The 15,187-nt window shown below is 36.7% G+C and overlaps 1 protein-coding gene across 1 annotated transcript in view; it reads right to left on the bottom strand.

The window, feature by feature from the left end:
• RpS4 (ribosomal protein S4) overlaps positions 1-15,187 on the bottom strand; it is a 55,393-nt gene that overhangs the window by 16,868 nt on the left and 23,338 nt on the right. The window contains exon 4 of the mRNA XM_090379355.1: positions 13,485-13,582. Coding sequence (XP_090235481.1) covers positions 13,485-13,582 — 98 coding nt within the window. The remainder of the gene's footprint in view (positions 1-13,484; positions 13,583-15,187) is intronic.

The raw sequence follows: 15,187 nt of genomic DNA, 5'->3' as shown, positions 1-15,187 counted from the left end.
TTCATCAATTACTCCAGGATACATTAACCACTGGAAAAGGAATTAGAAAATGTGAATTGGAATATCATCGGTTTGGCTGAAACAAGAAGAAGAAATGAATCACTTATAAGTTTATCAAGTGGAAATCTGCTGTACACCAATGGAAACAGTGAAAGGAGTGAAGGTGGAGTTGGGTTTCTGGTCCATAAAGATTTTAAAAACAACATTTTGGAATTCAAAAGTACATCACCAAGGGTGTCAAGACTAATACTCAAGATTTCTAAGAGGTACAAGCTAAAGATTATAATGATTTATGCACCAACATCGAGCCATGATGATAAAGAGGTTGAAGAAATGTACACTGAAATTGAGAGTCTTCTAGATGAGCAGAAAACCCACTACACTATTATTATGGGGGACTTCAATGCTAAGGTTGGAAAAAGGCAAAACAGCGCAGAAAGAGGAACTATAGGAAATTTTGGAATTGGTGAAAGAAATAAAAGAGGTGAAAGACTTGTGGAATTTGCAGAATCTCAAGGAATGTCAGTAATGAACACTTTTTTCAAGAAAAGGGTGAACAAAAAGTGGACATGGAAGAGTCCAAATGGATTAACAACTAATGAAATCGACTTCATCCTCACTAACAGAAGATATATTGTGAATGATGTTACCGTCCTGAATAAGGTAAATGTTGGAAGTGATCACAGAATGGTAAGATGTACACTTGATATAGATGTAGGAAAGGAAAGGAAAAAACTGACTCGAGTAAATAATACAAAGGTCTTTGAAATAACAGAGGAGGAGAAAAAGCAGTATGTACTGGAACTTAAGAACAAGTTTGAGCTTTTGCAGGCTGCTCAGGACCAAGATATCGACGAGGAATATTACAACTTTCTGAAAGTGATAAAGCCCAAGAAACCTATAGGGAAACAGAAATCCAAAGAAGAAAAAATTAGTCAAGAAACACTTGTCATGATGAATCAAAGACGACAAATGAAGAGCAAGAAAAACACTGACAGGGAAAAAATTGAGTATACTGAGTTATGCAAAGCCATTAGAAAGAGACTCAGAGAGGACATAAGAAGATTTAACACAAGAAAAGTAGAACAAGCATTAAGGGAAAACAAAGGATTTAAATCAGCAGCCATGAGCAGTAATACAGGAAGACAAATGATACTGAAACTGAAGAATAGCGATGGTGTACTTATAAACAGCAGAGAAGGCATAATTCAAATAGCAGAAGACTACTATAGAGAATTATACAAGGAGCGAGGGAATGATACCAGCAGTGGGGAACATGGATTGCAAAGTAGCAACACATACGACATACCCGATATTCTTCCCGATGAGGTAGAACATGCATTGAAGAAAATGAAGAATCGGAAAGTCCCGGGGGAAGATGAAGTTACTGTAGAGTTGTTAAAATTGGGAGGAAGAGACATAACACAAAAACTGGCAAGGCTCTTCACAAAGTGCATTAGAAAAGGTGTGATGCCTAAGCAGTGGAATAATGCAATCATAGTTTTGCTGCATAAGAAAGGAGATAAATCAGAAATTGGAAATTATAGACCAATTAGCTTGTTATCCCATATCTACAAGTTGTTCACAAGGGTCATTACTAACAGATTAAAAAGAATACTTGATGAGAATCAACCGAAAGAGCAAGCTGGCTTTAGGACAGGATTCTCAACTATGGATCACCTTCACGTAATATCACAGCTAATGGAGAAAGCAAATGAATATAAAACACCATTATGCCTGGCATTTGTGGATTATGAAAAGACATTTGACTCCATACAGAATAAGGCAATGTTTCGGGCACTGGAAAGACAAGGCATAGATACTCCATATATTATGATTTTGAAGAAAATATATGAGAGTGCTACATCCTTTATTAGACTAGACAAAGACAGTAGGAAATTTAAAATCGAGAAAGGAGTTCGACAAGGAGACACAATATCTCCGAAGCTGTTTACTGCTGGCCTTGAGGAAACTTTCAGAAGATTAGACTGGTCGCAGAAAGGAGTCAATGTGAACGGAGAGTACCTAAACCATTTACGATTTGCAGATGACATTGTGGTCATAAGCCACGATCCCAAAGAATTAGAGGAAAATCTTAATCAGTTATGCACAGTTAGTAAGGATTTTGGACTAAAGATGAATATGGCTAAAACAAAAGTAATGATGAACAAGTATGCCACGGAAAGGGAAATAATGATTGAAGGAGCAGTAATTGAAAAGGTGGAGTCATATACTTATCTGGGACAAGTTATTAGCTGTAATAATGATAAATGGCTGGAAGTCAAGAGAAGAATAAATTTTGGATGGATAGCATTCAGGAAATATAGTCACATACTGAAGAGCAATATCCCAGTTTGTCTGAAACGTAAAATAATGAATCAATGTATACTCCCCACCATGACTTATGGAAGTGAAACTTGGGCACTCACCAAAAGAATGGAAGAGAAGCTAAGAACTACACAGCGAAGAATGGAACGAATTATATTGGGAATCAGACTGTTAGATAAGAAGAGAAACACATGGATTAGGCAGCAAACTCAAGTAAAGGACATTCTTATCAAAACTAAAGAACTAAAATGGTCTTGGGCAGGACACATAGCTCGAAGACATGATGACAGATGGACTAAGAAAATAACAGAATGGTACCCAAGAGGAGCTAGAAGAAAACCTGGAAGACAAAGGCGGAGATGGATAGATGAAATTCATGAGTTTTTGAGTAGTAAATGGATGGCCAGTGCTCAAAACAGAAGGAACTGGAAAGTTGCTGGAGAGGCCTTCATCCTGCAGTGGATTGAAAATGGCTGATGATGATGATGATGATGACATTAACCACAATTATCAGCAGGCCACCAAGCTGAATAAAGTTGACCTAAATGCTCTTCAGACAGTTCTAAGTTGGGCAACTTGACCTGAATTTCTAAAACCATCTTTGACATTTCTTCACATTTACAACTTCCCTACTATCCACAATCTTACTATCCAATCTTTGTAGATGCAGCAAAAAAAAATTATTTTATTCCTTTTTTAAAAATCATAAAACAATAATGCCTAATGTGTTGTTCTGAAACCAAACCTTCAATCTTGATTTTAACATCTCAAATAGAGCACTTGCAATTCATCAAAACCTACATGTAGACCAGGAATCAGCAACTTTTTCCTTGTGAGTGCCATTTGTTTATTACAGCTATAAAAATCTTCATTCATGCCATTTTGACAAGTGTCAACTTAAATACAAAAAACAAAAAAAAAAAAAAAATACCACTTTGCTTAACATTTCATTACAATGATACTTGAAAACTGCCAATTTGCAATATCCCTCATCTTATGATATCTAAAAAAAATAATAATAATAAATATATATATATATATATATACATATATATCATTGTTGTGATGTTCTAGCCAAATCCAACGTCAGTTAGCAAGTATTTTATTGTATTTACCTGATTCATTTATTTATTTCACTTTTATGTTCGCTTCAACACAGCAGTGTCTTGCCTGTGAATAAAAACAAAAATGTTCATGTGACACATGGCAGTTGCCTAAATTTATTTATTTCTGGAAAAGGTCTGATTCTTTTTTTGAAATCTGCTTATAGTTTACCAATGCTAGATGTTTCGTAAAAATGTGCTTCGAAACAGAATACATGAAAATAATAGCACTTTCTATTCTCCAGTTTAAAAATATGGTAAGGGCAATGAAAGTTAAAAATTGCATACATGCAGGATATGCAAAAAATTATCACAGAAATTGCAAGCAAGAAAATGTCATGACTAGTGAAGTACTCACAACAAAAAAAAAAAAAAAAAAAATCAAAAAAAGCAAAATGCAGTAATACTAATGCTTCATTTCTGATTTGTCTTCACAACCAAAGACAAGTCAGAACTTCCCCATTTAAGAGGATCTGTGGTCATATCTTCTGGGGAAGATGAAGACAAACAAGGAAAGGAGAAGCAGAACCAAGGACGTAAATATGGCATATGAATGTTACAAGCAATTGTAGAAAGGAAGTGCACAGATTTCAATAGCTTTACATTAATGAAAAATAGAAATTCTCATCCCTGTTTTATTCTACAATTTTTCTTTCTACCATAGTTAACAAGTGAAATGATATAAGGAAAAAAATGTGTTCAGCACCAGCAAAAAAAAAAAAAAAAAAAAATTTCGATTTACCCATCCAAATAGCATTTGGATGGGCAAATCGAAAATTTCCCCTCTTTTTGTGGAGGTCCTTCGGACATGCATTCTCCAACAACCGTGGGTCCCTTGAAGCACCCTTATAGATAGAAAAATTGCATACATGCAGGATATGCAAAGAATTATCACAGAGATTGCAAGCAAGAAAATGTCATGACTAGTGAAGTACTCAAACAAAAAAAAAAAAAAAAAACAGCAAAGGCATATGATGCCAAGGAAAAAAACTCATCCATTCACTCCAAAAGTTTTAGTTCATCCTTGAATTTACGTAGGCTGTCAACTTCACAACAGATGGAAGCTTGTACCAACAATTAACAACCCGTGCTAGCTAAAGGCACATTTCTGCTCATCTATTCTAAAACTGTCTTTCTTCAATTTGATTTTTTTGTGCCCCCTCAAGCAAGAGAAAGAATTTCATCAGCAGAGCTTACTCAAACCATTCAAGGCCTTATACACCTAAAATCAGATGACCCCGCAGGTGCCTAGTCTCCAGACACTAATTTGCAAAAGTTAAACCCTTCTTCCTAAGAGCAACCCTTTGTTCCATTCACTAATCTTGTTGTCTTCTCTGTACTTGTTCCAGCAGCTCTACATCCTTCCTAAAATGAGGTCTCCAGACCTGTTTGCAGTACTCAAGATATGGCATGACCACTGCCTTATACAATGGGATAATCACCTCCTTTATCCCTGCTAGCAAAATTCCTATATATCATTGACAAGACCCCATGACCTACACTTGTAGCCTGTCTGCACTGTCAGAAAACTTCATATCTGACCACACAATTATCCCCGGTCTTTTTCATTCTCCACTACCCTGAGAGTAGTACCACACAGTTGGTATGTTACTCGGAGGTTACCACTACCCATATGCAGTACTTGCATTTGCCAATGCTAAACTTCAGTTGCCACCTTTCAGCATATCTACTCAACTTTTCTACATCCTGTTGCAGTACCCTACCAACCAACCTTGTTTCGTCGGCAAACATGGACATCGAGCCTGATATACCTTCATTAATATCATTGATAAATATAGAAAACAACGATGGGCTCAACACAGACCCTTGGGGAACTCCACTAATAACATCAGTCCGTGAAGAGCAGTGTCCACAGATTACCACTCTCCCACTCAACCATCCTTTTATCCATTGTAGCAACTCGCCCTTAATGCCATACTGCTCCAACTTGCACAGTAGTCTCTGTGTGCAACAGTATCAAAAGCTTTCCTAAAATCTAAGTATAGTGGATTCCAGTTATTTGGGCAGCCAGTTAATCGGGGCAGCTGTTTATTTGGGACAAATCTTAAAGAACAGAACCCAACTGAGAAAATAGCCAGGGTTTACTTCGCTCAATTGGGACAACATGCCATTTAATCAGGGCAAGAGACTGCAGCACTTGAGAGATTACCCTACAATTGCTCCGACCATACCACGTATGGTCGGAGCAATTTCTGGAGGTCAAGACCATAAAACAATAAGCAGTCGTCTGTTTATTGGGCTTTTCTGTTAGTGAAATCTATTATAAACGGATAGTAAACTCAACCTTATTGAATTTGTGATAATACCGATAGCTGGAATTCTGTGGGTTTTCACGTTATGGTGAAATGTGTTTCCCCTTCCATGAAATCTTCAATCTTATAAAAAAAAAAAAACAAAATTTCAGAATCTTCTCTTCTCTTCATTCCTATTTTTTAAGCTTCATAGCTTGTTACTCCATTCTCACTTGCGAGTATCGTGTTACTTGCGATTTGTGTGTGTGTGCTGCATTCTTTGTTATTGATTGCTTATCTTGTTTTAAATTTTAACCCCTACCCACAAATGTTAGTGAATAGAAATACCAACTAGTTAGTGGGTACATATTACAGTACGTATTAATTAAGCTATGCACGTAAGTGTAAATTTATTTTTATTTTGCTAACCTGTGGAAAATATTCTTCCAATTTTCATGTATCATTTAATTGGTAAGGTAATAAAGTGTAAATTTGTGCTTGATATATCTTTATTGTGGATAGCCTGTGGACAATATTCCTCCTATTTTTGCTAATTAGAATTGCCGTTTAATAGAATTAAAATTCAATTCACAAACGTGATCACAATAGCCAGCACTTACTACATATCATACAGTGAACAGTACTTTACCATGGCGAGTCCATCATAACGTGATTTGATCGTACAGAAAATCAATCATAAAGTGGGGGGTGGTCCATTGTATTTTAACTATTTATGTGAAACATTCGCATAATTGAGGCAGCCGCTTAATCGGGCCAAAATGCACTAGTCCCAAATAACTGGAATCAACTGTATATGATATCAAAATATTTTTTTCCATCCAGTTCCTCTGTGACCACACCATAGTATCCAATCAAATTGGTCAGACAAGAATTCCCCTTAACAAACCCATGCTGTGTCTGAACTATAACTGCAGTCTTGTTTACATGATCCTGCATTGCTTCTTTAACCAGTGACTCCATTATTTTCCCCAGAACAGAAGTTAAACTAACAGGTCTGTAAATTACTCATGTCACCTATCAAACCCCCTTTGTGAAGTGGGGATACATTTGCACATCTCCAGTCTGTGGGGGACCTCCCCTGAGTCCATGGATTCCCTTCATAATCATGGCTAAGGGCCTGCTTAGCTGCCTCTGTTAATATAACTGGATGGATCCCATCCACCCCAGGTGCCTTTCTTATGTTTATCTTCAACAATTTCTGGTTCACTTTGCTCTCAGTTACTACAAAATCATTTAGCTCACTGCCAAAGTTTAACTCATTCAGTTTGTCTGCTACCTGAGCAGAATCCTCAACAATCGACCCACTGATATCAAGCAGACCAATCTGATTCATCTCCTTCCTTCTAGAGCTTACATAAGTCTTTACTGTTTTTCTTTGCATCCTTTGCCAAAGATTTCTTGTACTGTCTTTGCAACTTGATTACAGACTATCTTACATCTACCATAGGCATCTGTGTCTTCTGATAATTTATGTGTCCCATGCATTTTTATTCTCTGCCACAAGTCTCATTAGTTCATCTGACATCCATTTAGGCCTAACCTTGAACAGTATTTCTTAGTTGGTATGAAAAGCCTAGTACAAGAGTGGCAAAACCATGGCACGCGTTCCCAAAGTGGCATGCATACAAAGTTTTTGGGCACACGAATTCAGATCATCCCAAAAAAATTCGAACTTCAAAACAACATCACTCCAGGAATCCACCTTGAGTCGTGACCTACACACGCCCATTCTCTCTACCAGGCATGTTGTGATGTCACACCACTCAGTAATAGCTGTATTCATGCAGTGATTCGTTTGAGGTCGGAGTGGTGAGACGTACTGATGAAATTGTGTGGTTAGATGTCTTAAATATCACCTTCCGAGGGGCATGTGAGGGTAGTTTTTTTAAAAGATTATCCAATTTTGGCAAGCACCCATAAAAAGGTGTGCCACTCCTGGCCTAATAGCGTACAAGATTAATTCCTTGAATACTTCCCATTTAGAATTTCTGCACAGAAGGGCAGTTAGGACATGCAAAATGTCTCAACCTAGTAGACTGATTTATCTGTTCAACCTTTCACTCTGGTCTACATTACACTAAACTCCTTGGAATTGGATCATGTATGTTTTTGGACTGCCAGAGAAGCAATACCAAAAGCATATGTCACTCAAAAACAATTCCAAACCTTGGAACAGTAGCCTAACACAGGCATTCAAAGCAAAGCAGGTGGACACAGTGCTTAAAAAATAAATAAATAAATAATCACCACATGACTTATTTAGCTATTGTTCAAATCAGAAATGAAATGAATTCCAACGGTTGAAAGAAACTGCTTTGGATCCTTTCATGAAAGAATGCAAAAACAGGCAATTCTTCTTCCTTTCAGAAAAACTGACATAGATAAGGAAGATCATATGCTAAGATTAACAAAGGAGAAATTCAGCTTGGATAACTGTACAATAGATGACAATTATGATGATACCACTCTTCATAATGAATGAAGATAGCCTAATACTCTGGGCAATCATCCCATTTTCTCAATTAACTGAATACCTACTTTGGGCTTCATGCCAACAAGCTTGTGTGAATTTCGGTGTTCAGCACCCAAAACACCAGTGTGCTAAGAATGACTTCATGCAATATCCACAACCTTCTGAAATTAAGAAAAGTATACTTTTCAGGACCTACTCCAGCAAATATTAACAAAATGACCAAATTACACTTACTATGCAATGACAATTGTTCTTGGTTTTTAGAAGCATAGAGCACTGGCAAAAAGATCCAGCCACATGCTTGATTGCTTTCACCTAGAAAATCCTGTTTAGCTGGAACAACTTGCAGGAGCTGCAAGCAGTGTTTCGAACCCACACCATGGCAACCATTCAGTCTCAACAACTATCTCAAAGAGGTTTGTGCATGTATCAAAGAGCAAATCATGAATCAAAATACACAATTTTCTCTTCAAATGCTAAGACCTCAACATCAGCATCATGATTGCTGCAACTCAAAATTACAGATCAACAATTGATCCAACAAACAATGAAATTCTTTGGCCAAATATGATCCTTGAAGATCATATTTATGATCTTCAAGGATCAGGCAGTGGCAAAACTACCATACTGCCTGGTCTGTCAACACATGAGCCACATGGAGTCAGTGACCCTGACAGCTGATCTGGTATGGCTTTAAAAGATCACATGGGGCTGATGGGAAGCAGCAAAATTTATAGTTTCATCACCAGGAAGCAAGTTCAATATTCTCACACAAAACAACCTAAACATCCCAGTGCATCAAGATGGCTGCTCTGTAAAGTATCTAAGAATACCATCAACTCCTACCTTGAATTCAAACTTTCGCATGCAGAAGAAATCTAATCTACAGCACCCCACAGTGTTTTAGGAAAAACTGTGGGCTGGAGTTCTGAGTGTTAAAAAGAGCCACCAGATGGTCTTGCCATATGACGCCTCTAAATGGTACTATGCCAAAATCTATATCCTTTCAATTTATGGGATACAGGTCCACAAAGTGAAGACATTCCTTAGCCTTCATTCTATGCAGATTTGTGGTGCAAGTAATACAGCACATACACGGCGCCCAAGTTGTGTCCTGATCACCAATCTTACAACAAAAGTACAAAGAAAGAATATGAACATTTAATAATACCGTAGGTTTTATTAAATGTTCATATTCTTTTCATTTTCCTGAGTTTGTGTTATAAACTGTTTTTAGCAAAACACAGAAGAAACGAATATGCAATAGACATGCATATTAACTTACACTCACTACAACCATCATTCTGCTACTAAAACAAAGGTGGGAAACACACAGGGTTGAACATTGTCTGTCAGTCAAACCCTTCCCAACATTACTTCCATCCATGAGAACATGCAAACATTATTTGCAGGTAATACAACAGCTCAGTGTGATGTCTACCTCCCAAAACTGTAATAAGATGTATATTATGGTTAAACACAAACATGTATAAGTAGAAACTGCCAGGATGTGAGATTTTTAGAATTGATGCTTAAAAACTGACTGCAAACAGCTGATATATAAGTGGAAGTAAAAATCATGTTAGCCAGTGTAATCATTATGTACAACATAAAAGATAAATAATTTCAAAACAATTTCATATTTATTTTACACAAAGAATGTCTTAATCATTAAACATTATTTCAATCTTATCACTCTCTGAATGGGAGGCAATTCACTAGTAAAAGTTTAGTTTTCTTCCTTTTAAGGAAGACTGGGTGCTTTGTTGAGGTGACAACTAATAGTTAATTTTATAACAGTCCACAAAGCACAGTCATTACAATTGATGCTATACAATTTAAAAAAGATATTAATGGCTTACATAGAAATGTGGATAATGATTTGTCTCTAAGCTAAACATAAGCCAAAGCCTCAGCACAGAAAACTTGGTTCTCGGTCTTCACTGAAAGCAGAAACCTCTCAATGATCAAAATTAAAGACAAAGTGACATGCAAATTTTGGTAACCCAATTGTAAGGGTTAAGGCAAATATTACAGTTGCTATGTTATTAAATGTAAGTTTTACCTCCATATACTACTTGGCTGTAAATTTCCTAAAAGAGACTGCATACATTGTCCATAGCACTGATTCAAGCACTCAGTCTTCAGTGAGAGCAAAAAGTCTCTCCACAACTGGATTCAATGAAAGTAACATATAAATTTGATTTTACTTGCACTGAAAGTCTCCACATCATTCCACCCAATCAAATTGCAAATTTTAGTTGTTTCTCTCCTGGGTTATACTTAAACCAATGGTTGTGGAATAAGTGACCAAATGGAGAGCATTGATGTAGGCCCACATATGAACACCAAAGGTTAAAAAATACCCCGATGTCTTCGAAAAGGCCAAATGGATTTTTAAAACATTAAATGGATGTATTGATTAATAACACTGGTAGGCACATAAGGGTCTATTCATTATCCAACTAACACTGAAAGTCAACATGATGGCAAGCATTTTTCTGAGGAAAATGTTGATTCCAACATATAAACATTGATTTTACTTGCACTGAAAGTCTTCACATCATTCCATCCAATCAAAAGCAAAGGACAAAATGCAAATTTTAGTTGTTTCTCTCCTGGGTTATACTTAAAACCAATGGTTGTGGAATAAGTGACCATATGGAGAGCATTAATGTAGGCCCACATATGAACACCAAAGGTTAAAAAATACCTTGATGTCTTCGAAAAGGCCAAATGGATTTTTAAAACATTAATTGCATATATTGATTAACACTGGTAGGCACATGAGGGTCTATTTGATATCAGACTGCCACTGAAAGTCAGCATGATGGCAAGCTGTTGTTGTTGTTTGGTTTTTAGGAGTTTAGCAACTAAGGCTATATTGCTCCGGGGATATGCGGTGGTCATTCCCTGACCTTTCCGCATCCTCCGTATTTGGTGGGCATGGGCTCGACCCCGGTCTAATCAACGTGTGTCAAAGTACGCACTGCTACTCCTGCCCACCTGGCTACAGAGGCACCCTGATGGCAAGCATTTTTCTGAGGAAAATATCAATACCGACAAGGTGTTAACAGTAGATAAGACACCCACTGCTGGTTTTAAAGAGGATAAAACCTGCATAAAATGTTGTCATACTGTTCCTTTAATAAGGAACAGACTTGCAAATAAATAACTACAGTTTCCTGATACCACCTTGCCTCATATAGTGGTTCCCAATTACAAGATTGCAAACACTGAATTTTGAACTTTCTTCTGTAATATGATCTGACAAACGCAAGCATAAATTTATACAATGCAAAGAGACAACATACAGTGAAAAATGGCACTATTAATCTTGGAGCCAGTAAATAATACAGAGGACTTATGGTTATGAATAACAATAAGTTCTCTTTACAGGTCATGGTGATAGCGATATTACGAAATGTTGGCAAATTTCGCAATACCAAAGCTGCCAACAACGTGGGTGCCTTCAGGATACCACATTCATGTAAGATGGTGTCGTTGTGTCCAAAGATTGCTAAGGCAACACTTTACAGACGAACAGGTCATCAGCCGTTGTTTCCAGACATCTTGGCCACCCTGATCACTGGACCTCACCCCATGCGACTTCTGGTTGTGGGTTTTTTTGAAGAACTAAGTGTATCGGGAAGGATGTCAAACTCTGGCAGATTTGTAGGACAGCATTAGACATCATGTGCTGACTATTCCAGTGACATGTCATGTTCTGCTGTAGAAAATGCTGTTCTTCGAATGAAAACTGCTGTTGACCAAAATGGAGGACACATTGAACAACTGTAGCATTGTTCAACTGATTTGTATTGCCACAGCACCATACAGCGACAAATTTTGTGACTAATTTTTTTCCCCAATAAATGGCGAGTGCATTCTTTATTGTACCTGTTGTCCAAATTTCTCTTCAGTACAAGCCTTAGAACTCACTCCACAGCCCTCTACATAGGGATTTTAATAACCCTGTACCTGCTTCTACTAACAAGTTGTTCGCCTTGAAAGAAAAGTTGAGTGCCGACCGGGCTAGCCAGGTGGGTAAAGTGCCTGCCTGGCAACCCAAAGGTTGCAGGTTCGAATCCCGCCTTGGGCTTGGACCAGAGTAAAATGCAAAAACTTTTTGGAGGTGCATTATGGCCACAGAAGCCGATGTGCCAACAACTAACAAAAAAATAATAATAATAATAAATGGCCTGAAGCATCTGATTTACGAAACCACCATAACTTCAAAAATCTTTTTATTTCCAATGATTATGCACTGGTTGGTATCCTAAATTATTTCAAAAAGTTTTCACTTTTCTACTTTGTAACTAGCTTGTGTCTTCTCTAAAATTAATGTGTAATCATCACCTTTCAAAAATATTTTTAATGGTTAAACCCCAACACAAATGCCTGATGCTACTGCATAAAGAAATTGTAAAACCATGTCAGGGAATATTCTATATACATGGAGGCTACAGCCAAAAAAACAATGTTCTTGAAAATATCCAAAAATGCCTAGCAAAAGTGCTAAACAGCACCCACAAAGAGAAGCTTCGAATGTGTGTACTACAGAGCATGGTAACTAACCTTCTCTAAACAATATATTTAAAAAGAGAAAAAAGGGAATAGAAAACATAAATACAAAAGATTGAAGACACCAGTCTAAATTTGTTTGAGAGTTTAATGCTTTGCCATATTTTACTTTTGTTTTAACTTTATAAATTTAGTATATAGAATTATGCCATAGCATCTATTTATCTTTTTTATTATTACTAAATTTATACTTCTGACATTAATGTCTAACTGCACGTCAACCAAATAATGGTGAATATTACCGCACCAGCAAAGTCTAATAAACATATTCAAGTTATAAAAGTTGTTAGTTGGTCAATCACATGCCAACCAAATATAGATAATACCACTTGATAATTCATAAAATTGTTAATAATCTGTTCAATTGTTAACTTAATGAACACCATTCGTGATTTATTATGTTCCTACATATCTCGACTTGAATTATACTAATTTTGATCCCACTGTTTTTAGGTTGTGCTGCTGTAACAGTAAGTAACTTGAGCATCATTCATTCATCAAGTTTCCCACTAAAAAAGGAAATGGGCCAAAGGCCATTCATGAAAGGATGGTGGCTGTGTATGATAACAGCACACCTTTTGCAAGTTAATGTAAAATGTTTGACAGAATTTAGATCATAACTTGTATGAAGATATACTTATTAATTTATACTATTTTTCACTAAAGTAAAAAAACTTTTCACTATAAAATAAGCAATTTCAAGCATGGAAAAGATTTATATACCTTGGCTTCTTCGGCTGTTATCCGATGCAAAATAAATCTTCCCTTAACATCATAAAGCAGCCTAAAATACTCGCCTGTCTTCTCAATAGTTATTACATCTGGAAGTTCAAAATCAAGAATCAGAGAGCAAATTTTTGATACATTCTACTCCATGCTGCAAACTAAAAACACAACCACTACAAAAATTACCTATTTGAAGTGTAAATACATAATGAAATACACAAAGTTAACTCATGCCAAAGTACTTTTTTCATAACTATACTCAGTGATCACTGACTCATGACCACCTACTTAAGTGTTTGGCCACCGTTCACATGGATAACAGCTGCAATATTGCCTAGGCATTGAAGGCATCTATGGGAATCTGCAGAACTGCTGCCTACAAAGCTTGCCACAGTGTCAGAATAGATGATGGTTGCATATCCATACACCTCAGTTCCCATTCCAAAACATCCCACGGCTGCTCAACTGGATTGAGGTCAGAAATTGAAGGCCAATCAAGATGTGATATCTTCACTGTGTTCCTCGTACCACTAATGCACAATGCAGGCCTTGTGCATTATCGTCTTGGAAAATCCCATTTCTGTCTGGAAAAAAATGAAACATGCACATGATCTCCTAAGAGATGCCAGTATACCTCACCAGTGAAATATTGGTCTATACACACTATGGGGTCCTAGTTCTTGCCAGTAAAACATCCCCTGTATTAGGCAACCACTGCCATCTTCCTGGATAGTGGGCACCATTCACAAAGGGTCCATGGACTCACTGTTTGCGTCACCCACAAACACATCCATCAGAATGCTGCACCAGGCATATGCACTCATCCGCCAGCACACTTATTTCCATTTCCTCGTGTTCAAACCAGCGTACTGTAATACCACAGCATTCGCCATTAACAATGATCAGAAGTGAAGAGATGGTGTCTCTTGGGTCGTTTGCTGTGGAATCCCATATGCTTGAGTGTGCGGCATATTGTTATTTGGAGTATAGTTCTTGCATTCCCTATATTAGGGGGGGGGCAACTTAATTTGTGATGCGATCTACTTTTTTTTCTTCAAAATGTGCTGCGATCTACATCTCAAAAATTTCATTGCACAAGGTTAAAAAAGTTAATCAACACATATGAAAAATGTTGTTTATAAATTTTAAAATTCAATACAATTCAGAATTCTTATTTTAAATTCATAAGTATTTAAAATTTTAATTTATGCAAAGTTTGTGTTTTCATGTCATCTGCCAAGCTTTCAAAATCGGGGATATATTGTGATAAGGCCAACCATAAAGAATCGTCTGTATACAAAAGTCTGTAAAAGCACAGTGATTCTTCACCTTTGTTTGTTTCAAACACGAAAAGACTGATTCACATAGAAATGTGGAACCAAAACAGGAATTTAAAAGTTCACTGCATTTTTTTACATTTGGGTACTTTTCTTGGCAAATATATTTCCAAAAGTCTTCTTCTGATGATCTGGCTTTTAGGAAGGTATCATTTCGCAATGTAATAATTTCATTTTCAAGTAATATTTTCTCCATGTGAAAAATCGCAGCAATTTGTTTCATATCTAAGTTGAAATTAAATGGATAAGAAATATATTGAATGACTTCAATTGTTTTAAAATCACTGAATCTGGTTTCAAAATCATCCACAACATTTTCAATTTCAGAAACATATTTTTCACTATTAAATTCAAAAACAGGAT

Source organism: Mastigoproctus giganteus, chromosome 8, assembly GCF_048544385.1.
Source record: "Mastigoproctus giganteus isolate SK-2022 chromosome 8, ASM4854438v1, whole genome shotgun sequence".
NCBI lineage: Eukaryota > Metazoa > Arthropoda > Arachnida > Uropygi > Thelyphonidae > Mastigoproctus > Mastigoproctus giganteus.
The sequence above is the reverse complement of the archived record's forward strand: the minus strand, read 5'-3'. Positions and strand labels throughout refer to the sequence as shown.